General features: G+C 47.9%; 1 protein-coding gene across 44 annotated transcripts in view; it reads left to right on the top strand.

Annotated features, from left to right (window-relative positions):
* CACNA1G (calcium voltage-gated channel subunit alpha1 G) overlaps positions 1 to 26,083 on the top strand; it is a 94,917-nt gene that overhangs the window by 56,649 nt on the left and 12,185 nt on the right. For 15 of the 44 annotated variants that reach the window (XM_056816644.1, XM_056816630.1, XM_056816620.1 and 12 more), the window contains 18 exons: positions 360 to 444; positions 555 to 742; positions 2,365 to 2,793; positions 4,095 to 4,195; positions 4,700 to 4,823; positions 7,780 to 7,848; positions 8,540 to 8,724; positions 9,360 to 9,486; positions 11,236 to 11,361; positions 12,537 to 12,626; positions 13,677 to 13,869; positions 16,693 to 16,746; positions 21,805 to 21,956; positions 22,788 to 22,897; positions 24,341 to 24,474; positions 25,011 to 25,081; positions 25,275 to 25,353; positions 25,486 to 25,607. In XM_056816644.1, coding sequence (XP_056672622.1) covers positions 360 to 444; positions 555 to 742; positions 2,365 to 2,793; positions 4,095 to 4,195; positions 4,700 to 4,823; positions 7,780 to 7,848; positions 8,540 to 8,724; positions 9,360 to 9,486; positions 11,236 to 11,361; positions 12,537 to 12,626; positions 13,677 to 13,869; positions 16,693 to 16,746; positions 21,805 to 21,956; positions 22,788 to 22,897; positions 24,341 to 24,474; positions 25,011 to 25,081; positions 25,275 to 25,353; positions 25,486 to 25,607 — 2,439 coding nt within the window. Of the gene's footprint in view, positions 1 to 359; positions 445 to 554; positions 743 to 2,364; positions 2,794 to 4,094; positions 4,196 to 4,699; positions 4,824 to 7,779; positions 7,849 to 8,539; positions 8,725 to 9,359; positions 9,487 to 11,235; positions 11,362 to 12,536; positions 12,627 to 13,676; positions 13,891 to 16,692; positions 16,747 to 21,804; positions 21,957 to 22,787; positions 22,898 to 24,340; positions 24,475 to 25,010; positions 25,082 to 25,274; positions 25,354 to 25,485; positions 25,608 to 26,083 lie in introns of all 44 variants that reach the window. The other 29 variants (XM_056816647.1, XM_056816646.1, XM_056816632.1 and 26 more) reach the window with 3 other exon arrangements.

Below are 26,083 nucleotides of genomic sequence, written 5' to 3'. Positions count from 1 at the left end.
GGCCATTTAACCATAAGACAGCTCCGTCTGCCACTTCAGAGTCAGAGCTTGGGCACCACTGAATCCCACTCCCATTCAAGCACAATCCAGCTCTGGCACCTGAGGTCCCTGGGAGCTGAGCGCCCTGCCGAGCTAGTTCTGCCAGTGGCCGTGGGAGTTAGGACTGGCTGGTCCAGGTCAGAGGCGTCCGTGCAATTCCAGCTCTGTGAGGACAGGGCCTCCTGGTGTGAACAGGTGTGAGTGCATGCTTATGTTGTGATCAATGGTTCCTGTGGTGTTTCTGTGTGTAATCCCGAGTGCTCCCTGCCATGTCGGGAAGTGCCAGAGTTCTGATTCTCCCCTCCTCTCCCTCTCTCTAGGGAGATGCCACCAAGTCTGAGTCAGAGACAGATTTCTTCTCACCAAGCCTGGATGGGAAGGGAGACAGGAAGAAGCACTTAGCCTGTGAGTAGCCCCTGCTCCTGGGCTGGGGAGCAGGAGGGAAGGGTGGGGAGCGTCGGGTGGCTCCAGGGGTAACTGGGATCTTTGTTTTCCTCTTCCCATCTCGAATCCAGTGATGTCCCTAGGAGAGCACCCAGAGCTGAGGAGAAGCCTTCTCCCCCCTCTCATCATCCATACCGCTGCTACACCCATGCCCTTGCCCAAGAGTGTTGGGTTGGGGGAGGCTTCAGGTCCTGCTTCTCGACGACCCAGTGGCAGTGGCTGCAATGATCCCAATGGGGCCCATGAGATGAAGTCACCGGTAGGGTTGTGTGTGCATTGCAGGGTGGAGAGGGGACAGGGGCTGGAGACTTGATGTTGGAAGGCAGATGGAGACAGAGGAGGGAGGGGATGGGAGTACAAAGCTGGTAGTAGGCAATCAAAGGGAGAAAATGCATGGAAAAGGTTTGAAGGTTCAAATCTGGCTTCAGACACTTCCTAGCTGTATGATCCTGGGTAAGTCATTAAACCCCCATTGTCTGGCCCTTCCCACTCTTCTGCCTTGAAACCAAAACAAAACCTTTCTAAGCCAGAAGGTAAGGGTTTTGAAAAGAAACAAAGAAACGTGTGACCCTGGTCAAATCACTTAACTCCCATTGCCTAGTCCTTATCACACTTCTGCTTTGAAACCAATTCACAGTGTTGATTCTAAGATGGAAGATAAGGGGAAAGAAAGGAAGAAAGAGAGAGAGAGAGAGAGAGAGAGAGAGAGAGAGAGAGAGAGAGAGAGAGAGAGAGAGAGAGAAAGAAAGAAAGAAAGAAAGAAAGAAAGAAAGAAAGAAAGAAAGAAAGAAAGAAAGAAAGAAAGAAAGAGAGAGAGAAAGAAAGAGAGAAAGAAAGAAAGAGAGAAAGAAAGAGAGAAAGAGAGAGAGAAAGAGAGAGAAAGAAAGATTGAAAGATTTCAAGGGAGCCTGGGGCCCTGGAAGAGAAAATTGGAGGAGAGTGGTAGATATTGATATGAAGGGACAGCAGGTAAAATAATAGGTAGTATTGAGGGCTTACTATTTGCCCAGCATTATGATAGATATACAAAGAAGACATGGACCTTGCCCTTGTGAAATCCTAGATACACCAGGAGAGCAGCTGGGTGGCTCAGTGAATAAAGAGCCAGGTCTGGAGTCAGGAAGACCTGAGTTCAAATGTGACCTCAGATACTTCCTAGCTGTGTGACCCTGGGTAAATCACTTAACCTCATTTGCCTCAGTTTCCTCATCTGTAAAATGAGCCAGAAAAGGAAATGACAAACCACTTTAGTATCTTTGCCAAGAAAACCCCAAATAGAGTCAGGAAGAATCAGACATACCTAAAAATGCCAGAACAACAACAAAGATATAACGTATTTTCTAGTTTGAGCAGAATGACCTAGGCACAGATTGAATGGACTAGACACTGAGCTTGGCATCAGAAAGATCCAGACTAAAATCCTGCCTCAAATTTTTATTATCTATGTGACCCTGATCTATTGGGGTCACAGTTTCTTCATCTGTAAAATGAGGAGACTGGACTAGATAAACTCTAAGTTCTTTCTAGTTCTAAATCTGACCCAGTGATTGATGATACGTGCAAATTACATGGTAAATGTATTTGAGAGGTGCAAGACAAATGTTCTGGGAGGTCTGAGAGGAAGGTCACTCCTGACTAGGGGAAAAGATCAGGGAAGACTTCATGGAGGAAACAGCATTTGAGTTGGGCTTCAGAGGATGGATAGAATTCAGCAGATGATGAAGCCTCCTTGGCTTCTTTCTTCCCATCTCAATCCTCTGTCCCTGTCCCTAACCATTTGTGGGGAGAGATGGTACCATGAATGCAGGAGGAGGTTGAGAATGTGATAAAGAGGGGAGAGCTGCTTGGCTGACCTCTCATCCCACTTGGCCCCCTCCCCAGCCCAGTGTCCGAAGCTCTCCCCACAGCCCCTGGAGTGCAGCAAGCAGCTGGAACAGCCGGCGGTCCAGCTGGAACAGTCTTGGCCGGGCGCCCAGCCTGAAGCGACGGAGTCCAAGTGGGGAGCGTCGGTCCCTGCTGTCTGGAGAAGGACGGGAGAGCATGGAGGAGGATGAAACCTCCGATGAGGACCAGGCCAGCCGGGTGGGGAGTGACCCCCGGGCAGGTTCTCTGGACAGAGAGGCCAAAGGTTCTTTTGACCTCCAGGACAAACTCCAAGTGCCTGGGGTATATCGCACGGCCAGTGGCCAGAGCTCAGCCTCAGAGCACCAAGATTGTAACGGCAAGACAGCTTCAGGTCATCCTGACCGGAACCTGCAGCTGGATGAGGCCCAGCTAGAAGGGGAGGATGCCGATGATGAGGGCAATATGGTGAGGGCCTCACTGAAGTACTGGAGCTAAAATGAAGGGAGGGGGTTGCTTTCCTTAGAGGTCAGCCTTTCATTGTCTTCCTTCCGCCCCCCCCCCAATGTGGGCCACAGAGAACATTCTATTTGCAGTCTTCCCTCAGTGGAGTTCAGCTCCCCTAGGATCCCAGATGGTAATAGCCTCTTGGGTAGGATCTGGGCAACTTTTGGTTCCATTGGCCTGGAAGTTCCTCCAACTGCTCTGACCCAGAAAATAAGGGTACAGGCTTCATTTTGTGCCTGGATGTGTTGGCTCTGAGGTAGATGGTGGATATGGATGGGTTTGGGGGCATATGTGTATGAATCTTTCATAGCCCTCCCTCTGTGCCTGGGAGGAACTAATCATTCATCTTTCTGGGCTGATTCTTCCCCTCCCCCTCCCCCATATTAATTCCCTAATTCTAGGGTGAGATCTTATTCATCACCCTGCCTGAACATTCCTTCTTTCAACTCGTCCAGTTCAATTAAGCTGTGGGTATTGGGGAAGGATAAAAGGGTGTGATGGAGGCTGGGAGCAGATCTCAGGGATGATTGGACTTTGGGATGAGGAGATTTGAAAGGGATAGGATCTGTTCCCTCTACCCAGGTGCATCTCTAAATAAACAGATGTGATTGGGATGATGTTGATTATAGATTAGATTAGATTAGATTAGATTAGATTGTAGTTTTCCAAGAAGAGCAGGGCATCAGAAGGGGGATCTGGGAGAGCAGCAGAAGTTAGGGACTAAGGGGAAGAGAGGAGAATCACTGGGGCAAAAATGGGAGGTAAGGATAGCATGAGAGGAATCAGAGAGCGGTTGAGATAGGGTTAAGAGTGCTGAAGAGATGGAGGAGAGAGAAGCTGAAGAGAGGGGTTAAATGGACTGAAGAAATGGAGGATTGAGGAGATGGAAGAGATGGAAGGAGAGGTAATAAGGAGAGGAGTTAAGGAGATGAGGAGAGAGGGGCTGAGGTAATAGGGAGGGGGTTCTGAGGAGATGGGAAGAGGGGGCTAAGGAGAGGAGTTGAAAAGATGGGGGATGGGGAGAAAGGGGCTCTGAGAAGATAGGAGAGGGGTTGAGAACTAGCTATGTGACTTTGAACTTCATTTTCCTTACATATGAAACAAAAGAGGTTGGACTAGATGGTCCCCTGGTTCTTATTCTGTGATCCTAAAAAAATGAGAGAAGGGAGGGTGTGGGATAAGGGAATAGAAACTTGGAGAAAATGGAGCAAAGTCTGGACCTTGGTCCCTTCTTATTTTCACAGTCTCTATTCTTTCTGCAGAGCAAAGGGGAACGAATACGAGCATGGATTCGATCTTGGCTCCCCACCTGCTGCAGGGAGAGAGATACTTGGTCTGCCTACATCTTCCCTCCTCAGTCCAAGTAAGAGGGGACCCTGATCTCTAGGGAGGCAGTGTGGTACAGTGGGGAAAGAATTGTCTTTGAAGTCAGAGGACTGGGGTTCAAATCTCTGCTTATGACACTTAAATCTGTGACATTGAACAAATTCCTTCACCTGCCTGGGCTTCTGTTTCCTCGTTTATCAAATGAGAGAGTTGAACTAGATAGTTTCCAAGATCCCTTTCAACTCTAAATCCTATGAAACCCTGGTTTCGCCATTCTTATCCAATTACTTTGATAGACCCCCAAAGGAGTGAAGTAGCCTCTTTCTGCCCAGCTTGATCTACCCTTGGGCTTTTGGGGGTTGACCACCCCAGGCATAGTAGGGTCTTGGATGGGGAAAGAAAGTTTGAGTATCATCCCTGTGTCTCTCCTTGTCTCTATCCTGTGATCACTCTCTCTTGTCTCTCTCACTTTCCCATGGCATACCCCCCTTTCCCTATCTCCCTGTCTCTTTCTCCTCTATATGTCTCTATCCTGGGCCAGGTTCCGACTGATGTGCCATAAAATCATCACCCACAAGATGTTTGACCATGTTGTTCTGGTCATCATCTTTCTCAACTGCATCACCATTGCCATGGAGCGTCCCAAAATTGACCCCCAGAGTGCCGTAAGTACCCTATCCACACCCTCTCACCCGGCCCCTATTCCACATGCCTGGAGCAATCCTGTGTCCTGGATTTTCCAGGATTGTCCCCATTTCAAGTATTCTGTCCCATTGCCCTCATAAACCATCGAAATGTCCTGGAAATTCTAATATTTTGGCAAGTAGTAACTGAATTAATGGAGTCAGCAAATGTTACAATAAAAATACACATAAGTCACAAGAGACTAGGAGTTATAGAAAGTGAAGTATAGGTTAAAGGAACATTTGAGAGCACTTGGAAAAATGCAAGCTTTCTAACTCAAGTTACCATTGTCTATTTGCGACTCACATGGAACACACATTTCTTGGACATATCTTCATGATGGCAATTGAGCACCACCTCTTGTTCCAAAGACCCGAAGGCCCCCAACTAGCTCAAAAGTCCACACTATTGTGGCAGCAGAGAAAAGATGCTGGGCCATTTGTACCCAGTTTGGGATTTGGAAAATCTGGTCATTGTACCCACATCAAATGGTGTTTCCATTAAAGGAATCCTTTACCTCAACCTCTTCTACATGGTCTCCCCAGCTGCATGGGGAATAAATCAGCATTGTCCTCATCATAATAGCTAGCATTTTATTTAATAGCATTTGAGGTTTTCAAAGCACTTACTTATGTTATCTCATTTGATCATCACGACAATCCTATCATTGATGGGGAGAATATTTATTTCCCTATCTTGGTGGCAAAAGCAATTTTGGGTCAATGAGTTTGTGCATGTTGTGGATGTATGAGTGAGTGTTGGATGGAGATGATTTCTTCGCATATAACTGAGTATGTATTTGCCAGAGAGTATATTTATGGGTGTGGGTGTGAAAGAGAGAGAGAGACAGACACAGAGACAGAAACAGAGAAGATAGAGACAGAGAAAGGAGATGAGAGTAGTTGCTATTTAGTCTCTATGTCCTCTTTTTTTTATCTTGGTTTTTCTTAGCTCTGCCCTCAAGCTTAAAGTATCCTTGATTTAAGGTCAAGATGATAGTCAAGAGGGATGCCCAGGAGCTTTAGGCCTAGTAGTGGTGGCATTGAGGAACCTCCCCTGCTTGGACTTCCCTGGAAGGATAGAGGAACGTGGGCTCCAAAGAGTTTCCCTCTACCCAATGGCCTGGCATCCTGGGGGTGTTCCTTGGCTGGCTTAGAGAGGGCAAGCCTCCTCCCTATTCTACATCCAGGGCCCAGTGCCTATGTCCACAGATTTTCAGGGAACAATTGCTACTTTTCTTTAGCTACCTTCCAGAGACTTGGAAAATGCTCCATTCACTAGTTCTGGGCCCCAAATTTGGAGGTGATTCCTCCTTACTGGTAACTTCAGCTTTTATCTGGGCTGGAGTTGGGAGAGGCTGGAGGGGTGGGATATAGTTGTCTGGTTTCTGTTTTTAGTATCTTATATGTCTTATTTGGATGTTGCCAGAGGAGCCACCCCCTCCTCCTGCCATTGTTTAGATTTTGGATACCATTCCAGCTTCTGTTTCCCATTAGGGTGGAAGCTGCCAACCCGAGAACTAAGGGTGAGCCTTGGGAATGGGGGTGGCAGTGACAGGGAAGTTTGTCAGGGCTCTGGGACTTGGGAGGAGGAAAGCAACTTGGGAGTATGTCCCAACCCCAACTTTCTCCTTCTGCAATATGGCATTCTCTTTCCACTAGGAAGGGGCCAGGTGATAAGACAAAAGAGATAAGTCAGGGTTACTCAAGGCAGATCCAGGAGCTGAGTGGACCATGCTGTGGGGAGACAGAGACTCAATTTCCCTACTCCACCCACTTGGGCTGAAGCTCAGGCCATTTTGTGCCCATTATTCATCATGAGGCAGGATCCCAAAGGACAGGATTCTGGAGACATTCATCTCCTTTCTCATCCCTCATCTTCTTTCCATTGTATTGCCAATACTAGTCTCTCCATCTCTATTTTTCATTCCAACTCTTCCTTCTTCCTTTCCTCTTTTCCTTCTCTTTTCTCTCCTTTTCCTTCCTCTTTCCCCTCTCCTTTTTTCTCTCTTCTTTCCTACACCTGGTCTCTGCTCATTTGTTTTCCTCTGTTCCTTTTTTCTCTTTGTCTCCATTTTTCCTAGCTCCAAATATTGATTCTTATCCTTACAGATATCAAAGAGAAAGTATTTCTTTCCTGTGTGCCCTGCCTGCCCCCTTCCCCAAAATTATATAGTGGAGATATCTGGAAATAGAATCCCAGCTGGGATTGTAGCTCTTTACTTTCAATGGGCTTGGGCCAGGATCCAGAAAACAAGGAAGTAAGGTGTCAGTCATAGGATAAACATTTATTAAAACCTTGCTGTATGCCAGACAGTGTGACAAGTACTGAAGATACAAAGAGAAGCAAAAGACAGTCCCTGCCCTCAAAGAGCTTACAATCTCATTAAAGAGACAAGTGAACAGATATGTGTGAACAGACTATGTATTAAGAAGGAAGACACTAAAATGAAGATGAATTAAGAAAGACTTAGTGTGTGTGAGAGAGACAGAGAGAGAGAGAGAGAGAGTGAATAAGGGCCAAAAGTGAGGTCAGAGCTTGCTTCTCCTTTACAGATATAACCATGTGAGTGACTTTGAATATGTCACCTCTTTTCTCTGGACTGTGTATGTCTGTGCAAATTTGTCATGGATAGAGTTTGAGGGGGAGCAATCAAAGGTGATTAAGTGGTACAATGGGTAGACCACTGATCCTGGAGTCAGGAAGACCTGACTCCAAATCCAGCTTGAGACATTTACTAGCTGTGAGATTCATGGTGAGTCACTTAACCTCTGCCACAATTTTCTCAACTGTAGAATGGGACCTTGCAAGGCTGTTGTGAGGATCAAATGAGATAATGTTTGTAAAGCATTTACTAGGTGCCTAACGTATAAGAGGTGCCATATAAATGTTTATTCCCTTCCATCAAAAAATCACCTCTCAACTTTTCTTTCTCAGGAGCGAATCTTCCTGACGCTTTCCAACTACATTTTCACTGCAATCTTTCTGGCTGAGATGACAGTGAAGGTGATGGGCAGACAACATTGATTTGGGACTCAGTGGATTATGGGGGTGGAGGCTTAGAGAAAGAGGGTACAGTAGGACAGGGTGAAGAGGTGAAGCAGAAAGTAACTGTGTATCTGGGTGTGCCTAAAGGTGTAGGACAAAAGGAAAGAGAAGGAAGCAGGCTGAGTTGGATGGAAGAGAGACTTAGGATGGGTAGCAGACTGGCTGGATTGGGCGAGAGTTGAAGGAAAGATAGCCTGTGTTGGATAGAGGAAAGTTGGAGTTTGGGAGATCTGAGAGAGAAGGCAGCCCAAGTTGAAATAATTGAGGGAGGGAAAAATGGGTTGGGAGGAGGTTATGGAAAAGACTGGATAAAGGAGGATTGGGAGAGGGACAAACTAAATTGGATTGAGAAGAGTTGAGAAAAGCAAGTAGTATAGAACTGAGGCAGAGATAGATTGGGTTGAGTACAAGAGATTTTGAGGAAGGAAACAGGCTGTCAGAGAGGGGAAAATGGAGGAGACAGGAAGACTGGATTGAATAGAAAACTGGGCAAGGGAAAAGCTTGAATCAAAGAGAGTTGAAGAATGGAGCAGATAGAGTTGAATAGAGTTGGGAAAGCATAAAAGGTTCAGTAGAAGAGATTCAGGAAAGGGGTAGACTAGGATAAAAAGACTGATGGGTGACCATGGTTGGATAACTGGATCCACAGGTAGTAGCCCTAGGCTGGTGCTTTGGGGAGAAGGCTTACCTTCGGAGCAGCTGGAATGTACTGGACGGGCTTCTTGTGCTCATCTCTGTCATTGACATCCTGGTTTCCATGGTCTCAGACAGTGGTACCAAGATTCTGGGGATGCTTAGGGTGCTTCGGCTCCTCCGAACACTCCGACCACTCAGGTAACACCCTCAGGAAGTATGACTACCCTCCCCTCAAGGTAACACATCCATCACTCAGGAGATGAAACTATCTGCCCTAAAGTAATATCCTTCCCTCAGGAAATGTGACTTCCTCCTAAAGTTGTTACCTAAGGGACTGACCCTTCCCTCAGAGGATGCTGCCCACAAGGTAGCACTCTTCCTTTAAGACTCTTGATTCTCTCTCCCCCAACTCCCACCCCAGGTATGACTTCTGTCCTTTCCCTAACTTCCCTCAGGGGTTGTCACTATCTCCCAAGCAATACTTTCTCCAATGACACTTTGCCCCTAAGAGAATAATCCAAGCCTATTTACAATTCTATCTCCCCTTCCCATGCTTCTTCAGTTAACTGATTTGGGTGCAAAAAAGGAGAAATGGAACCCCAAAGAGCAGGAATAGGTGGGCTATAACCTGGAGTTGGCCACTCTGTGCTGGAGTGACCTGCACCAGGGATTGGTGGCATTGAGGGCAACTGAGTTTCCAGGGAATATCAAAGGAGAAGAGGAGGACTGAGATCCTAGCATGGAGTCTGGGAGTCTGGCCTGTTCCCCCTCTTTGTTGCCCCAGAGATTTTCTTTCCCATTATCATTGACACTGCTTCCTCATCCCCCCTCAGAGTCATCAGCAGGGCCCAGGGGCTAAAACTGGTGGTGGAGACCCTGATGTCATCCCTGAAACCCATTGGAAACATTGTGGTCATTTGCTGTGCCTTCTTCATCATCTTTGGCATCTTGGGAGTTCAGGTTAGGAGGACTGGGGAATCTGTAGAGTACAAGACTAAGAGTGAGAAGGATTGGGGGGCAGCTGATTATGAAGGGTGGAAATAATCCCATCGGAGGGAGTTGGGAAAATCTTCAGAAAGCTGTCAATAGTCAGTGTGCTGGGGCTTCTGCCACTGCCATTCTCTTCTTCTGTCCTCTCCCCTTCAAATAATAACAACAAAGAGCAGAGCAGAACAGGGGTCCTCTCTTCTTTCCCTTCCCTCCATTATTCCCTTTGGGAATCCCATGGTGGGGAGAAGAGAGTTGGTAAATGTAAACAGGCCATTGCCAAGAGGTGTTTGGACATTCTGGGGACCTAAAGGGAATCAGGATTTCAGAGGTGTCCCCTTCTCTGACCATGCCCAGAGCTCAGGCAGTGAATTCACTTATCAGATCCAGGACCAGCATCCCTTCCCTTACATTATACTCCTCCCTAGGAGGATAGCAAGGGTAGGAGGCCAGCCTGGGGATCAGGAGCCTAGACAGCTGGGCCCAGTTAGCAGCAGGCGCAGGCCTCAGACGGGACAGGAAGTAGAGGGTGGGGCTGGGGGGGGTGTTGGGGAAACTTGGCCCCCAGCCCAGAAAGGGAACTTTGCTTTGCTTTGGCCCCAGGATTGGGAGATCCCGACAGGGAATAGCGGGACCAGATGTGGGTGGGAGCCATGGATGGGGGAGCAGGGGAGGGGCCATGGAGGAAAAATAATAAAAGCTATCGTGGTGGTTCCCTACTCATTGCAAGGAAGCAAATTAGCCTCAAGAAATGCTTAAGCCTCACTTCCCAATTCCACCCTCCCCTCGTTTTTCTATCTCCCCTACATGCATTCAGAACCCTTGACTCTCTGTTTGTCCTTGCTGTAGCCATCTGGGTGGCATCAGGGTTGGGATTGTTCTTATAGAAGCTGAAGTCTCCCAGGTGACTGATTCTCTTCCATCCATCGCCATCCCCCTCCTCACAGCTTTCCCCAGGGTCATACAGCTAGGGCTGCCTCCTGGTCTCTTATCAGTGCTCCGGCCACAGGAGCCAGGCATGGGAACTCATCATCTCATCATAGAAGTCACACAGTGCTCACATATCTCCTGCCTTCCCTCCCCCCATCCCTACTTCCCATCTCCTGATAGTTAGCAAAGAACTGACCACATTGTTTTCAGCCTTACTTTCTTTACAGGGATGGAAATCTGTTGCAGAGAGTCGGAGAGCCCTCATTCAGCCCTCTCATTTCCCTCTCACCATTCCCTTCTTAACCATGATCCTAATCGGTTACTACCTTCTCCCTCTCCCATCACCCCTTCTCCAGGTCATCCCATTCTTTGCCTTTGTTCAGTTGCCCCTCAAATCACTCTTTTCTCCTACCTGTGCCTTGATCAGACCTCTACCACTCCCCTTGTACACCCAAGTACTCTCCATCACATCAGGGAGGGCACAGACCAAGTGGGCAATCAGGATTATGAGGGAAGGTGGGGGTTGGTTAGAGGAATTGGGGGAAGGGAAGGGACACCCCAATGTTTTCTTGAATTGAGGCTCTAGTCTCCCCAGAGACACTGTACTAGCTCCCAGGAGGAGGAGGATTCCTTTGCTTCCCTAAATGGGTCTCTTTCTCCCACCTCAAGTCCCTTCTGTGGAGCTGAGATGAGGTGGGGATATGGCGGGAGAAATCTTGCCGTCCTTTGGGCACTCATGACCTTTTTTCTCTTTCTCTCTGCATGTATGTGTTTGTCATTCTTTGGGGACAGCTCTTCAAAGGGAAGTTTTTCATCTGCCAGGGTGAGGACACGAGAAATATCACCAACAAGTCGGACTGTACTGAGGCCAGTTATCGGTGGGTCAGGCACAAATACAACTTTGACAACCTGGGTCAGGTAAGTATGATGGGAGCGATGAAACCATGAAGGAGGGAATTTGGCGGAGAAAATGGAAAACAATGTTATTGACCCAGGATCTTGGCTTTCCCCTCTCCCTCCACTTCAAATTTCCCTATTTTGCTTCTTCCATGTTGTCTTCCCCATGAGGCTAAACTTCTTGAGAGCAGATATTGGGTTTGTTTGGTTTATTGCTTTTAACTTTTCTGCATATTTCTAGCACTTAGCACAGTACCTGCCACATAATAAATACCAGTTGACTTGACTCTTCCCCTCCTTATTGGTACTAAAATTTTGTGGGCTTCTATTGCTTATTCTCCTGCCTGGTTGAAGCCAGGCATTTTAATGATGGTCCCTTTGGCCTCCAAGTCTTGGTCTATAGAATAGAGAAGCTTCCCAGGATCTTGGAGGTCCCCACAAGCTGATAATAGATGGAATTTATGTAGTCATCGAGTCACTGCTTCTAAGAATTTATTTTTTTAGGGGGAAACTGGGTGGTGCAGTGGATTGAGAGCCAGGCCTAAAGACAGGAGATTCAAATCTGGACTTAGACACTTCCTAGCTGTGTGACCCTGGGAAAGTCACTCAACCCCCATTGTCTAGCCCTTATTGTTCTTCCACTTTGGAACCAATACACAGTATTGATTCTCAGGTGGAAGGTGAGGGTTTAAAAATAATTTTTAAAAATAAACTTATTATTCTTCTGTCAGAGGTCCTGGATCAGAGGCTTTGACCAATATTTTGACTTTTCTATTTCCTTTGTTCTTAAGCACTACCGGGAATGTGTCCCCACCCCAAAGGGAACTTGATTAATTGCTAAAGGGAGATAATGTTCTTCCAGACAAATATATGACCACTTGTCACCAATGGGGGTGGGGAGGGGTTAACAGTTTTGATGGACCACCCCCAATTTGCTGTTTACCAATTAGAGGTACCTTGGGGTGTTCAAGGGAGGAGTTGAATAATGAACTCCTAAAATTCTTAGGGACCTATATTGGGGAAGTTGGGAGTCTTTGACTGGGTTAATTTGACTTGACCAGCAATTAACAATTTACTGCCTTTCAAAATTTCTCTTGTCACATACTAATCACTGAGGATGTTCTGGTGTGGGATGCGAAGACTTTGGCAAGAGGACACCTGAGGTGACATTTCCTTCTCTCTCTTTCCTTGGTTAGGCCCTCATGTCCTTGTTTGTGTTGGCCTCTAAGGACGGCTGGGTGGACATCATGTATGATGGGCTAGATGCTGTTGGTGTTGACCAGCAGGTAGGTGGAGCCAGGCCAGATGCTTCTTGCTTCTGAAGTCTGTCCATGGGGGTCCAGGTCATGTTGACTTTCCAGACTGAATAAAACCAGACAGGGGAGTTGGAAGAACCCAAGACAACAGAACCTCTGGAACCCAGGCAATGGAACTAATGGAAAGGAGTCACTAGTACTATTATTTTTTAATTAAGTAATTAATCTTAAGGGTACAAGGCCCTGGAGCTATGAGTCAGAGATCTAAGGGCAAAAATGGAGGAGCAAGAGGAGGGGAAGATCTCCAGTAGGGGATTTTATTTTTATTTTTAATTTTATTTAATTGATTAATTTAGAGCATTTTCCCAGGATTACAAAAATCATGTTCTTTCCCTCCCCTCCTCCTAACCCCCTCCATTTCCCATGCATAATTCCACTGGGTTTTACATGTGTCTTTGGTCAAGACCCATTTCCATATTATTGATGTTTGCACTTGGGTGATCATTTAGAGTCTACATCCCCAGTCATATCCCCATCGACCTATGTGATCAAGCAGTTGTTTTTCTTCTGTGTTTCTACTCCCACAGATAGGGAATTTTTACTTCCTACCCTGTATATTTCTTACATATAGTAAGAAGGTTAACTTTTTTCCCTTTTAAAACACTTTTCCCTTTTAAAACACTTACCTTCTGTCTTAGAATCAATACTGATTGGTTCCAAGGCAGAAGAGTAGTAAGGGCTGGGCATTGGGAGTTAAGTGACTTGCCCAGGGTCACACATTTCTTTTTTTTTTTAACCCTTACCTTCTGCCTTAGAACCAATACTGCCTTAGAACCAACACAGTATTGGTTCTAAGGCAGAAAAACGATCAGGGCTAGGCAGTGGGGGTTCGGTGACTCGCCTAGGGTCACCCAGCTAGAAAGTATCTGAGACAGATTTGAACCCAGGACCTCCACCTCTGGGCCTGATTCTTTATCCATCGAGCCACCTAGTTGCCTGCCCCCAAGAAGGTAGACTTCTAAGAGGCTCTCTGAGCCCTGAGATCTCTGCTGGGTACCTATGTCCTGCCTTGTTCCCCAGCCCATCATGAACCACAATCCCTGGATGCTGCTCTACTTCATCTCCTTCCTGCTCATCGTGGCCTTCTTTGTGCTCAACATGTTTGTGGGTGTGGTGGTAGAGAACTTTCACAAGTGTCGGCAACACCAGGAAGAGGAGGAGGCCCGGCGCCGGGAAGAGAAGCGGTTACGGCGGATGGAGAAAAAGAGAAGGAGTAAGGAGAAGCAGATGGCTGGTCGGTAGTCTTTCCACATCTCTCTGACTCCTGCTTGACTCTGGCCTTGGCCTAGTAACCTCAGGTGGTGGGGGGCAGAGGGGAGGGGGCTCGCCTCCTTCCCACCTTCTCTCCCTATCACCGGAGCATGTCTGCCTCTAGTGCCCTGCATGATGGAGACTAGCTGAGCCCCACCGGCCGGGGAGATGCTCCCCAAAGGGCCGCATGGTTTTCAGCATCCAGTCCCTGCCCCATCCCTCCCAGTAGAGCACTGTAAACCATACCAGGTGAGACCTTCACTGTCTCTCCCTCCCCACCCTGTTGTCGGGGTGGGGTAAGATCCATGACCTTTGGGGTTCCCCACACCTGCCAAGGGGACCCCTAGCTTAGCCCGGGGGGGGAATAACATGAAAGGGGTGAACATAGTAAATGGGTGAGTTTGCCCCTGTCTGTCCAAGACAGCGTAAGGCTACAGAATGTCTCTTGTTAAGTCTCTGAATTGGTGGCATGAGACAAAGCCCTAGACCCTCCCTCCTCCCCCTTCCCAACTAAACTATCTGACTTCTTGACCGTCTCTTTTTTATCTTTTCAAGTTTTGGCCCTGGCACAGAGAAGACTTGGGTCAGAGGTCAGAGTGACTTTCCATATAGTCATGGCCCAACGATCTTGGATTATTGTCTCTTGTTTCCTCTCCTGCCTCTCAGCCTTCTTGGTCCCGTTACCTTGAAGCCCTCTCCTCGGCCCCCCCTCCTCAAAATACACCAGAGTCTTCTTTTAACAGCCCCCTCTCTCCAAACCTCCCTCCATTCTGGCTGAACATTCACCATCTCGGAGCCCTGAGCCCTTTCCCCTCCCCGTATACTCTCAAACGGCTTTCAGAGTAAATGAGGGGACCACATTCAAATGATGTCGGAGGTCCCTTCCATCTCTGACAGGTCTCTGTCGCTGCTTCCTGGCATCTCTGATCCTCCTCTTTCCATTCCTGCCTGCATGTCTCTTTCTAGCCCTGCTTGTCCTTTTATCTCAGTGTATCTGTCTTTCAATGTGTGTAAATGGGTCCTGTTTGCATCTATGCTTCTTTCTGGTTTTTTCCCCTCTTTTAATGTGTACCTCTCTGCCATGTCTCAGTGTATCTTTCTTTCTCTGTATATGTCTCTCTGCAGTACTTAACCCTGTCTCTGCTTGTGTGTGTTTCTGTTTCTCTCTAATCTTAGTATCTAAATGTCTCTCATGTCTCTTTCTCTGAATGTCCTGAATGTACGTGTTTCTTTATCACTGTTGATGTCTCTTTTCTGACTGTCTCTATCTTTCAGTTGGGGTTTTTTCCAATCTGCTTTTGCCTGTCTCTTGATGTGTTTTCTCTCTCTGTGCAGATAGATTTTCTGAACCTGTTCGACTGTCTAATCTGCCCATACGTCTTTCTCGATCCCCTAAATTAACAAGGGGTTTGGACTTCTCAAAGTTTTCCCCACGTCTTGTTGGAATGTGAATTTTGTGAATCGAGTTAAGGGCCGTTTTTAGTCCCCTCTCTCCTCACCCTTTCAGAGGAGCCAGGAGTAAAGAGCAATAATGTTGGAGACCCAAATAAAAAGAGTTGGGATGATGGGGGTGAAGACAGGTGCTATTTATTGAGCGAGTTATTAGGAATGGCATGAAAGCCTCCAGCCTCTGGCCAGTCCTAGCACTGTTGCAAAGATGGGAAATGAGGTTCTCTAAATAGCATCTGGGCACCACCTCTCCCTTCACCTCCCACCTCCTTCCTTAGCTGGATGGGCATGTTCAGTCTGGGTTCTTGGTGGAGATGTCTGAGGCTGACTTGACATTCTGTCTCCCTAGTGGCGGTGTTCTGACTCGAACCTCCCCTCCACTCTCTTCCTTGTTTCCCTCTGCAGATGAATTTCGGATTTAATTTATTTTTCAGGATACATGTTTGGCCCCTACGCCAGCCCTGCAGAGTTGGGGATCTGTGAGCGTCATCTATCTGTAGTCATAATAGCTAATCTCACATTACTGAGATATAGGAGCCTTGTTCCCACTCTTCCCCTCCTGAAGGTCTCACAGAGGCACTGTTTGCTCGTGAATGCCTCCCATAGCCTGACAGAGCCGCTGTCCCTGTCACACTGCTTCTGATAGCCTGGAACTCATTGCTTCTCCTTAGGAGTCTCTGATGACCCAGAAAATATGGCTGTTGTTACAGCACTGATTCCTCCCATTAGGGGAGCGCCTGCCCAATTGTGGTTTAAGATGATGAGTAAAGGATGAGTTCAGAAGAGCTGGGGTGAGAAGTGAAGCTTCAAGTTAGTGGTTGGGGTGGGAGGGGGCACGTCAGAGGTAATTAAGTTCATGTGAAGAGCAAAGGTAGGCGTTGGAGTCAGGGGAGTTAGGAGTTGGGGTTGGAAATAAAAGACTGAGTTTGGGAACTGAGATTAGGAATGAAGACTGAGGTTAGGAGCTGGGGAAAGGGAGTGAAATTTAAAGTTAGAAACTGAGGTTGAAGATAGGAGTTGGGGGGTCAGAGGTGAAGGTTGAGATGAAAATTTGGGCTAAGCCAATATTAAAAAAAAAGAGGCTTTAGAGTCAGACCAGCATAGAGATTAGGAGCTGAGGTCAAGAGATAGTTTTAAGATTAGGAACTGGGGTCAGGGGTGAGGGTTGATGTTCAGAACTGGGGTCAGGAGCAAAGAATGAAGATAAGAATCGGGGTCAGAGATATCAAGATTTGGGATTGGAGTGATTAGTATTTCCAGGGCGAGAACTGCTGTTCTGTGCCCAGCCCAATGCCACCAGGTCCATTCAGTGACCAATGTCGTTTCGTTCTTTTAGATCTAATGCTGGATGATGTAATAACCCCCGGCAGCTCCGCCAGCCCAGCACCAGGTACTGCGGCTAGTCGGTCCAAAGGGCTTGGCCTGGGGGGTATCATTGACCTCAGGCCCTGCCTGCTTCCCAGTTCCTGTCTCATTTGTACGTGGATGTGTCATTTGCCTCCTTTCCATGATACATCAATCTCATTCTTGTGGGGTGAGGGTTGGGGGTGGAAGGGTTCCTGTGTACCCAAGAAGGCCGATTTGAAATCCTGGGTCTTACCCTACAGAGTCTATGCCCAGTTGGGCAGGGCCTGAGGACCTAGGTGAGGCCATGTTCCCAGCCTTTGCCTTCCACCTCTAAACTATCAACCTTCCCTGCAAAGACCAGGAGATGATGGTCCAAGAGCCAGCCACAAGCTGGACCATCTCCCCGAATCTCTTGCTATCCTGTCCTCTCTCTTTCCCAACTCCTCCACTACTACCACCCTTGGCTTCTCAGCAGTGGCAATTATTACAGCTGCAAATCTCTCTATTCTCCTTTTGTCTAAAGAAGAGACTTTGATCCGAGGGAGCATTGAGAGGAGAGAGGATTTGTTTTTAAAATGTAACAATGAATAATTTAACAGACACATTAATAGTCAAGAAAATGCGATCTCTACGTCAGGGCTACAAACAGCAAGAATTAGATCAAGATCTGAGTTAGCCAAGATCTTCTCCCCACAAAAGCCAAAGATTTGGGAGAAGATTTAGTCCACTTGTTGGAGACTCTGTCTTTGGGCGCTCCTGGCCAGACAGTGTCCTCTCTCTACCATTGGAGATATGGCTTTCCTTGCTCTCCTCATCCCCAGTAAACCAGACAGTCTCTCATGAAGTTTCAAGCAGCTGTGTGCCAGCCCCTAACCCTGGCCATGTTCTCCTCTGTCACTGCACGCCTCCCTCCCTGCACGGACTCACAAAGGACCCACTTCATGGGTATGTGGCTGTTGGGTCAGTGCCCCATGCCAGGAGTAGGCTCTATGATGGCACCAGACAGGGAGTTAAGTCAAGGGTTTGTCTTTTAAGGCTCACTGATCAGCCAAAAGTGGGAAATCCTAAATGTCCATTTTGTATATAATGCCTCAGTAACACCCCCTTACCTGCCTTTACCTCACTGTGTTCAATGTTGAATAACCATGGAGTGCTGGTGGCCAGTGGAAGTCTTTCAGCTCTGTTTTGTGTCTAGACCCCCTGGTCCACATGTGATAATGTTAAAATCCCAGCTCCCTATCATACTGTATTGGAGGAGGAGAGTAGCAGATATGGGGGGGGGGGGATTCTATCCATGATTTTGAGTGGATTATAAAGCCTGACACATAAACTTTCTCTCTCTCTCTCTCTCTCTCTTACACACACACACACACACACACACACACACACACACACACACACACACACACACCAGTTATATATGAGCTTATACTGTCATTTAGGTCCAAAACAGGGGCTCCCAGTGGTCCTTATGCCACACATAATCTTAGACACCCTGTTCTGAGCCTGTAGCTTTCTGTGATTCAAGTGGCTACATTATGTCTAACCAGGCAAATGGACCATCCCTACTTCTCCTAGTCTAGAGTGATTGGTGGATGTCCAAAATTTCTACTCTCTGGCATGGTTCTGGCCCCTCTTCCTCTTCCATCCAGCTCTCCTCCCCATAGGAAGGAGTCTTAGACCCCAAAGTGAGAGCATCCGTTCAATAACTGTCTAGGGTAGAGGGTGGGCTGGGACATGGAATTCCTTCTCAGGTGCCAAGAGATGGGCAGGAGAGGAAGAAACAGTGGTGGCCAGGGCCGAGTCTTTTGCTAAGCAGGTTTGACTATGGACAGATCAGGATGGAGCTTGGTTTGTAGCCAACTTGGTTGTAGGCAGTGAACCCCACAGCCATCAAGCACCCTCCTCCTTCCCACCATATCCCCATCCCAAAGACCACACCTGGTCAAAGGAGCTGAACGTGTGACCCATCCCACGGGGAGGACTGTGTCACATGTCCATCTGGCTCCTCATTTCCCCACTCTCTACTTGGTTCCCCCCTTTCACCTGGTCTGTGCCTGAAATCTACTCAACGATAACCCCAACTAACCCACCGTGCCTGTTGCTCTCACCCTTGGTCCTGCGTCCTCCTCTCAGCCACCCAGTCCTTGGGTGTGTTGGGCAAGGAGGGGCAGGAGTTTGGGGTGCCCCACTTCCCATCTTGTGGATTTGTCTGACATTTACTGAGCCTGCTATGACTCATGCAGCTGGAAGGGGGCATGGGTGCAAGGGAGAAAGGCATGGACCCCAGGATAATTCCCAATCCACCAAGGACTTCAGTAAGATTCCCAGTACCTCTCCCCCCTTCCTCCCCCCAATCTCCCTGGGCTGCTGTGGCTATGACAGTAGCTTCCAAAGCAACTTAATTTGTGGCCCCCTGACAAGGTAATCTACATTTACACTAATCTGCATGCCAGGCATGTGGGGGATGTGCCACCCTAGCCCCTCTCTGTGTAGCCAAGAGAATGCTAAGCAGGGTTGGATCACCAGGGCTGCTCTTCCACATGGGCTGTCCACAGGTGGGTGCCCCCTGAGGATTTGTGTCAAAAAAATGCCCCCTCCAAGTAAAACCCCACAACCTGGTCTAGAGAGGGAGTGTGCCAGAAGGGGGGAATGACTGCACTGGAAGCTAGGGAGACCTGGGTTCTATTCCCTGCTCTATGGTCTTGAATAAGTCACTTCCGCTCCTGGCCTTCACTTTCCTCCTCTGTGAAATGGATTGGATCCTGCGATGGCTAAGGTTTCTTCCAGCTCTGATGTGCTAGGTTTTTATGACCCTGAAACACCGATGAAGTTTCTAGGTGTTTCTCCATGCTATGGTGGGGGGTGAGGATGGGGACAGGGATGGGGAGACAGGGGAGGCTGCCTTCTGAATGCTTAGGATGGTCAGTGATCAACCCTGCTCTAAACAGACATCCCTCCTCCTCCTGCTTAACCTTGCGCCCCTGGCCTTAGTGAGGGGGCAGCAGAGGGAGTCTTGGAGGACTTGCCTGTCAGGGGCCCTAGGCTGACCCCCAGGGTGACTCTCACTCAGACAATAGAAGAAGAGCAGAGGCAGAGGTGGAGACCCCTCAATCTGGCCTGCCAAATTGCACAGGAATCAAGCCTGCATAAAGCGCTGGGTTGGGGGTGAAGGGCTGGGGAAGGTGCCCTCCTCCCTCCAGTTCCCTTCTGCATTGTCTCTGCTAATAACGGGGCTAATAAGGAGACAGTGTTTCGAGCTTAATTGTATTCAAACATTTTGGTTAATTCCCCATTCATATTTTAGCATAATGGGATCGGGTGCTCTCAGCTTTTATGGAGATTAATGGAGAGCTCCAGAGATCCCGCCTCTCCTAAGAGCTGCTGCAGAGCTCAGCTCCCTTCCAGCTCTTGCTGGGGATGGAAGGAAGAGTCCTCACTTGGCTCCTGTCAACTCTCTGGTATCCATCACGGGAAGAGCCCGGCCTTTGTTGTTCAGAGCCCGGATCATCCTGCCCCCTCCGCCTCCCCTTCCCCCTGAGCTGGCATATCTGTTCTCAGGGAGATACCGTGTGGAGTCAACCATCATTCATTTCGAAGATCAATCTTCAGTGGCTGAAAAAAAAAGCAAAAGTCAGGATGGATCCCCAAACTGAAAAGACAAATCCTGGGATGCTTGGGGTGGGGGGCGTGGGGAGGGGCGGACAGAGATTATTCTCCCCATTGCCTTTCCGCATTAGTCTAGATAACTGAGAGTTGACCCTGGGAGAGCTGAGCTTGTTTATTGTTGCTGGGTTGTTGGTTTGGGTTAGTTTGGGGTTTTATCCTCCTGTAGAGAATTTCAAGTGCTGATTCGGTTTTTCAGCCTTCCACTGGGTCCCACCTCCTTACCTCATCCTGCCTCAGTTTATCCCTCTGTTAAATAGCCAACATGAGAATGGAGCCCTGAGTGTGAGCTGGTTTGGGGTCAAAACTTGCTGTTGCACCCAGCCGGCCTCCCCCTGGGGTGCAGTCCTTGCTGCTGAAGGGCTTATGTCCTCCTCGACCTCCCTGGGGTGGGGGAGACGGACTGTCTGAGATCCAAGTCTGTTTGATGGAGTAGCCAGGGAGCCCGATCGGTCCCCAAAACACAGGGCCCCAGAATGAGGAGAATGTCACCCTTTCTGCCCTCCCAAGATCTGCCCCATCCACAGATCTGGGCTGGATCTCGCTCCCCAGATTTGTCCTCACTGCCTCGAAGGGGCACTGGTACTCCTGGGGCAGGGATTTCAATCACTAGCCCGTCTGCTAATTACAAGAGTAATATTATGCCTTTGCTAGATCTCAGACAGCCTCTTCCACTCCAATATGCATTATCACGCTGCCCTGAATTTATGGTCTCAGGCTGGCCATTTCCTCATTAGAGACTAGGTGAGCACATTAGTTTGTCTCCTTGAACATCCAGGATTTCAAGAGCTTGTATTTAGGATGGGAGCAGAACCCAGACCCCCTTCCTCCACCTCCACTCCAGGAGCACACGGGGATGGGGTGTGGGGGTGCAGAGGGGAAGGAGCTTGGGAGTACGGCTCAATTCTAATCTCCAGTTTTCATTCCAAATCCTCAGCTCCATTTAATCTTTTTTGCACACACTCCCCCACCCCACTGAGCCTCATCTAATTCCCCTTTTTCAACTAGCTAGAGGAAGAGGTGAAGGAGGATGGAGGAGGTTTTCTTTTTCTTTTGGGGGGGACAAGTGCTCTTTGGACCCCGAATGTCAGGGGAGAGAGCTGTCTCACCTGTTCTCTAATCTGGATTAGGAGCTGTGCATGTCCAATGGCCCACTCTAGCTGGAGAGGTATCAGTAGAAATGCTTAGACTAGAGAGAGCAAATGCCTGCGATACCCTCTCCCAACTCCAACTCCCCCCCAAAACAATTGGCCCTTTTGGGGAGGGAGTAGGAACAATGGGGATGCTCATAGAAGTAGAATGATCACCTCTGGTGTTGGGGCTGGTGGCTGTTGGGGGAGCCTGTGTTGGGGTAGGGCAGGGGAGATTGATGGGGCAGGAGTTGCCTGATGGTTTCTTTGCTCTCTGCCCCTGTCGTTGGCTTCTCCCCCACCAGAAGCACAGTGCAAACCCTACTATTCAGACTACTCGAGGTTCCGTCTCCTCGTCCACCATATGTGTACCAGCCACTACCTGGATCTCTTCATCACGGGTGTCATTGGCCTCAACGTAGTGACCATGGCCATGGAGCATTATCAGCAGCCTCAGGTAAGAATGCTCCCACTCCCTTGTACACCCAGCCTTATCCCCTACATATAGAAGAGACCTCCTCCTTCTCCCCTTTGGAGGCCTGTCGCAGGGTGTAGAGTACTGGGCTTAGAGTCAGGAAGACCCAAGTTCAAATCCCGTCTCCAACACTTTTTTTTGAAAACCCTTACTGCCATCTTAGAATCAGCACTAATTATTGCTTCCAAGGCAGAAGAGTCATAAGGGCTCGAAGATTGGAGCGAAGTGACTTGCCTAGGGTCACACAATGAAGAATTTTGAGTTTGAGATCACAGATTTGAACCCAAGAGCTCTGATCTCTAGACCTATCCCTCTATCCACTGAGCCACTTAGCTGTCCCCTCAGATGGAGTTAGTTATATGACCTCAGGCAATTCACTCACTCTCCTTATTCTCAGTTTCCCTCCTTGTAAAATGGGGTGAAAATAACAGCACCTACTCCAGTGAGGACTAAATAGAATAATATATCTAAAGTGCTACATAAATGCTATTATTATTAGATTTAGAGTTGTGTTAAAATCCCACCTCTACTGCTTATGAACTGTGTGTTCTTAGAAAAGTACCTCCCCATCTCTGGGCTTCAGTTTACCTATTCATAAAGTTTTGACAATCTCTGAGAACCCTTCCAATTTTGTTTTATAACCCACAATCATCCATGATTAGATAAGTGGCAGGGGTGCTCATATAAGGACACAACAATCCCCCTTCCCTCCCTTCGTCCCCTAAGCCAACACTCTGCCCCAGCAGTCCCATGAGGAGAGTGTTAGTCCCTTCAGCATTGGTAATGAAGCCCCCCTGCATCTGTTCTTCCCAGATCCTGGATGAGGCTTTGAAGATCTGCAATTACATCTTCACGGTTATCTTTGTCTTGGAGTCTGTGTTCAAGCTTGTGGCCTTCGGTTTCCGACGATTCTTCCAGGACAGGTAATTGGCATTGGAACCATGAGGTGCCTACGTTCCCCTTCAGACAAATCTCCAGAGAATTTGTGCTGTCCCCAATCACTCTCCTTCTCTAGACAACCTAGATAGATTTGGGGGATCCTGGAGACTCCCACTGCCTTCTTCTCAATATGGCGGGAAGGGAGATGGCCTGTAGGGAGATGGCCCATGGTTTTACCTCAAGATTCAAGACACAAAGGCCAAACAGAGGGTGAGAAGGAGGGGTGGAGAGAAGGAAGTAACAGGAAAGTTCCTTAGTGGGATGAAAATGACATTCAACTGGCACTCAGGAGAGCTGGGTTCTAGTCCCTCTTGGTGTGGGGGATTGAGGCCCCACCATAATCAGACTCACCTAGGCAGCTAGGTGATACAGTGGATAGAATTCTGGGCCTAAAGGTTAAGAGAATTGAATTCAAATCTTGTCTCAGATACTTACTAGTTATATGATGCCAGGCATGTCACTTAATCTCTATTTGGCTCAGTTTCCTTATCTGTAAAATGAGAATAATAAAAGCACCTACCTCCCAAGGTCATTGTGGGCATGAGTGAGACAATAATTATGAATTGCTTTGCAAATCTTAAAGTTCTAAGTATAAATATTGGGTATTATTAAGAAACAACCTGGTATTATAGAAAGAGAAATCAAAACACCTGGATTTCAAATCCCACCTTTGATATTTCCTATTTATGTGACCCTCAGCAAGTCATTCTTAGAGCTTGGCTTCATCATCTGTAAAATGATGGAGGGGTGGGCTAGATGCCCTCTAATATCCCTTGCAACTCTTAAAAAACCCAAACTCTTATCTTCTATCTTAAAATCAATACTGTGAGTTGGTTCCAAGGTAGAAGAGCAGTAAGGGCTAGGCAATGGGGGTGAAGTGACTTGCCCTGGGTTACATAGCCAGGAAGCATCTGGGGTCTGACTTGAACTTAGAATCTCCAATGTTTAGACCTGGCTCTCTATCCACTGAGCCATCTAGCTGTCTCCCTACTGGCTTTTGATCTATGATCTTAAGAATTCACAAAAACTGTACAGTAGGGGGAAGGAAAGTCCAACAATGCTCGATTTCTCAATGGGTACTTTCCTGCACCATGGTATGGTAGAAAGAGAGTCTAGTTTAATAGCAGGTTTGCAATGAACAAACTATTATTGAGTAATGGAGATCACAAGATTAGAATACTAGTGCTGGGTCTGCCATTGGTCTTGTGACCTTGGGTCAGTTCATCTCCTTCCTCCTCTACAAAATGAGAGGATGGATTCTATATCTTTAAAGCCTCTTCCAACTCTGACTTCAGGGTCCCAGAGAATGTTCTTACATGGCCCACTCCTCCATCCCAACAAACCCAGCTCTTCCACCTTCTGGGTTCCCTTGGCCCCTACCCCAGAATCCCTCCATCCCCCCAGGGAGACACGTTTCGGGTTTCCAGGTGGAACCAGCTAGATCTGGCCATCGTACTACTATCCATCATGGGGATCACTCTGGAGGAAATCGAGGTCAACGCATCACTGCCCATCAATCCCACCATCATCCGCATTATGAGGGTGCTCCGGATTGCCCGTGGTCAGTGTCTGCCCTACAGGCTCACCCCAGCCACACCAGGGTCTCTAACATTGCTCTTCTGTCTAGTCTTTGGAGACTAATAGAGCTGGGGGCAGGAAGGCTTGAACCCTAGAGTTGGATGGGGAAAATAAGATCCCTTTGGGGCTGGAGTCTACCCTACCCAACAAATAGACCTATTTTTTTTTTCTGTACAATATTAAACTGGTTGGAAGGGAAGGGAATCTGGCCTGCTTTCGGACTTCTGACCAACTCCCAATATACTGTACCATTCTCCAGTGCTTCCAGTTTGACCTTTCCCATCCCAAATCAGCTGAGTAAGAAGGTAGATAGGCCCCTCAAGCCTCCATTCTCTCTGCCGGGGGGGGGGGGTGTTCTTGGCCCCTTTGCAGTCTAACACTTCCATTGGAACCCCATCAACCCTGCTCCCCAGCAGCAGTCAGGACCAGGGTTAATGGGGCCCTGAGGTTGGGAAGAAGGAAGGGGAAGGGGTATTGGGTGCCCCTGATCTCTCTCACCCTGTCCCTTTGTTTTCTCAGTGCTGAAGCTGCTGAAGATGGCAGTAGGCATGCGAGCTCTGCTGGACACAGTGATGCAGGCCCTGCCCCAGGTACCACAGGGTCCGGGGGTGGGAGAGGGATGACAGTAGGTTGGTGTTTTCCTGGCCCCTGGTGACTCTTCCTTTTTTTGAAGGGTTCAATTCTTCTTCCTTCATGAGGCAGAGAAAGGGGCAGAGGAAATCAGTTTGGGACTGAGTCAGGAAATGTATATGCATCTTTGCCTTTTCTTTTCCTCTTTTCCAGGTGGGGAACCTGGGGCTCCTCTTCATGTTATTGTTCTTCATCTTTGCGGCTCTGGGTGTGGAGCTCTTTGGAGACCTGGGTGAGTCAGGATTGGGACGTGGGGTAGAAACTTCATCTGGGAGCAAAGAAATAGAGGCTAGAGGATCCTAGGGTCTGAGGCAAAGGAAGTCGCTGACTTGGGACTTACCTTTCTCTCATATTCTCTTCCTAGAGTGTGATGAAACCCACCCCTGTGAGGGCCTGGGCCGCCATGCCACCTTCAGGAATTTTGGTATGGCCTTCTTGACCCTTTTCCGTGTCTCTACTGGTGACAACTGGAATGGCATCATGAAGGTGGGACTCTTCCCCCCTCTTACCCTACCTAGCATGTTTCTGGGCTCTTCCTGGAGTTGGTCTATTCTCAGAAATTTGGATTTCATATCCTTAACTAAAGATCATTAGGAAGTTGAAATAATGGTCAGTAAAATCTTATAGCATTCTTTCTCTCTCTTTCCTTCAAAGCACCCCATAACTCACTTCTGATGGATCCTTTGTTTAAAGGAACAAATTATATCTCCAAGAGTTTTTTTCAACCTTAGAATATCCCCCAAATTCTTTTTCACCAGAAGATATAATAATTTCTTCTATATTCAAGATACCTAATAACTCTTGTCTCTCCCCAGAACACTATAACTTCTCCATCTTCCTGTGACATCCTATAGCTAGTTCTCTTTCTCACCAAGATATAACTCACCCCATATCTCCAGGACACTCCAAGTTTTCCTTCTCTCCAGATCACTCTATAACTTCATCCAGTCTGAAGAAAGCTT

Source organism: Monodelphis domestica, chromosome 2 (genome assembly GCF_027887165.1).
Source record: "Monodelphis domestica isolate mMonDom1 chromosome 2, mMonDom1.pri, whole genome shotgun sequence".
Lineage (NCBI taxonomy): Eukaryota > Metazoa > Chordata > Mammalia > Didelphimorphia > Didelphidae > Monodelphis > Monodelphis domestica.
This window is presented reverse-complemented; position numbering and strand designations above follow the sequence as displayed.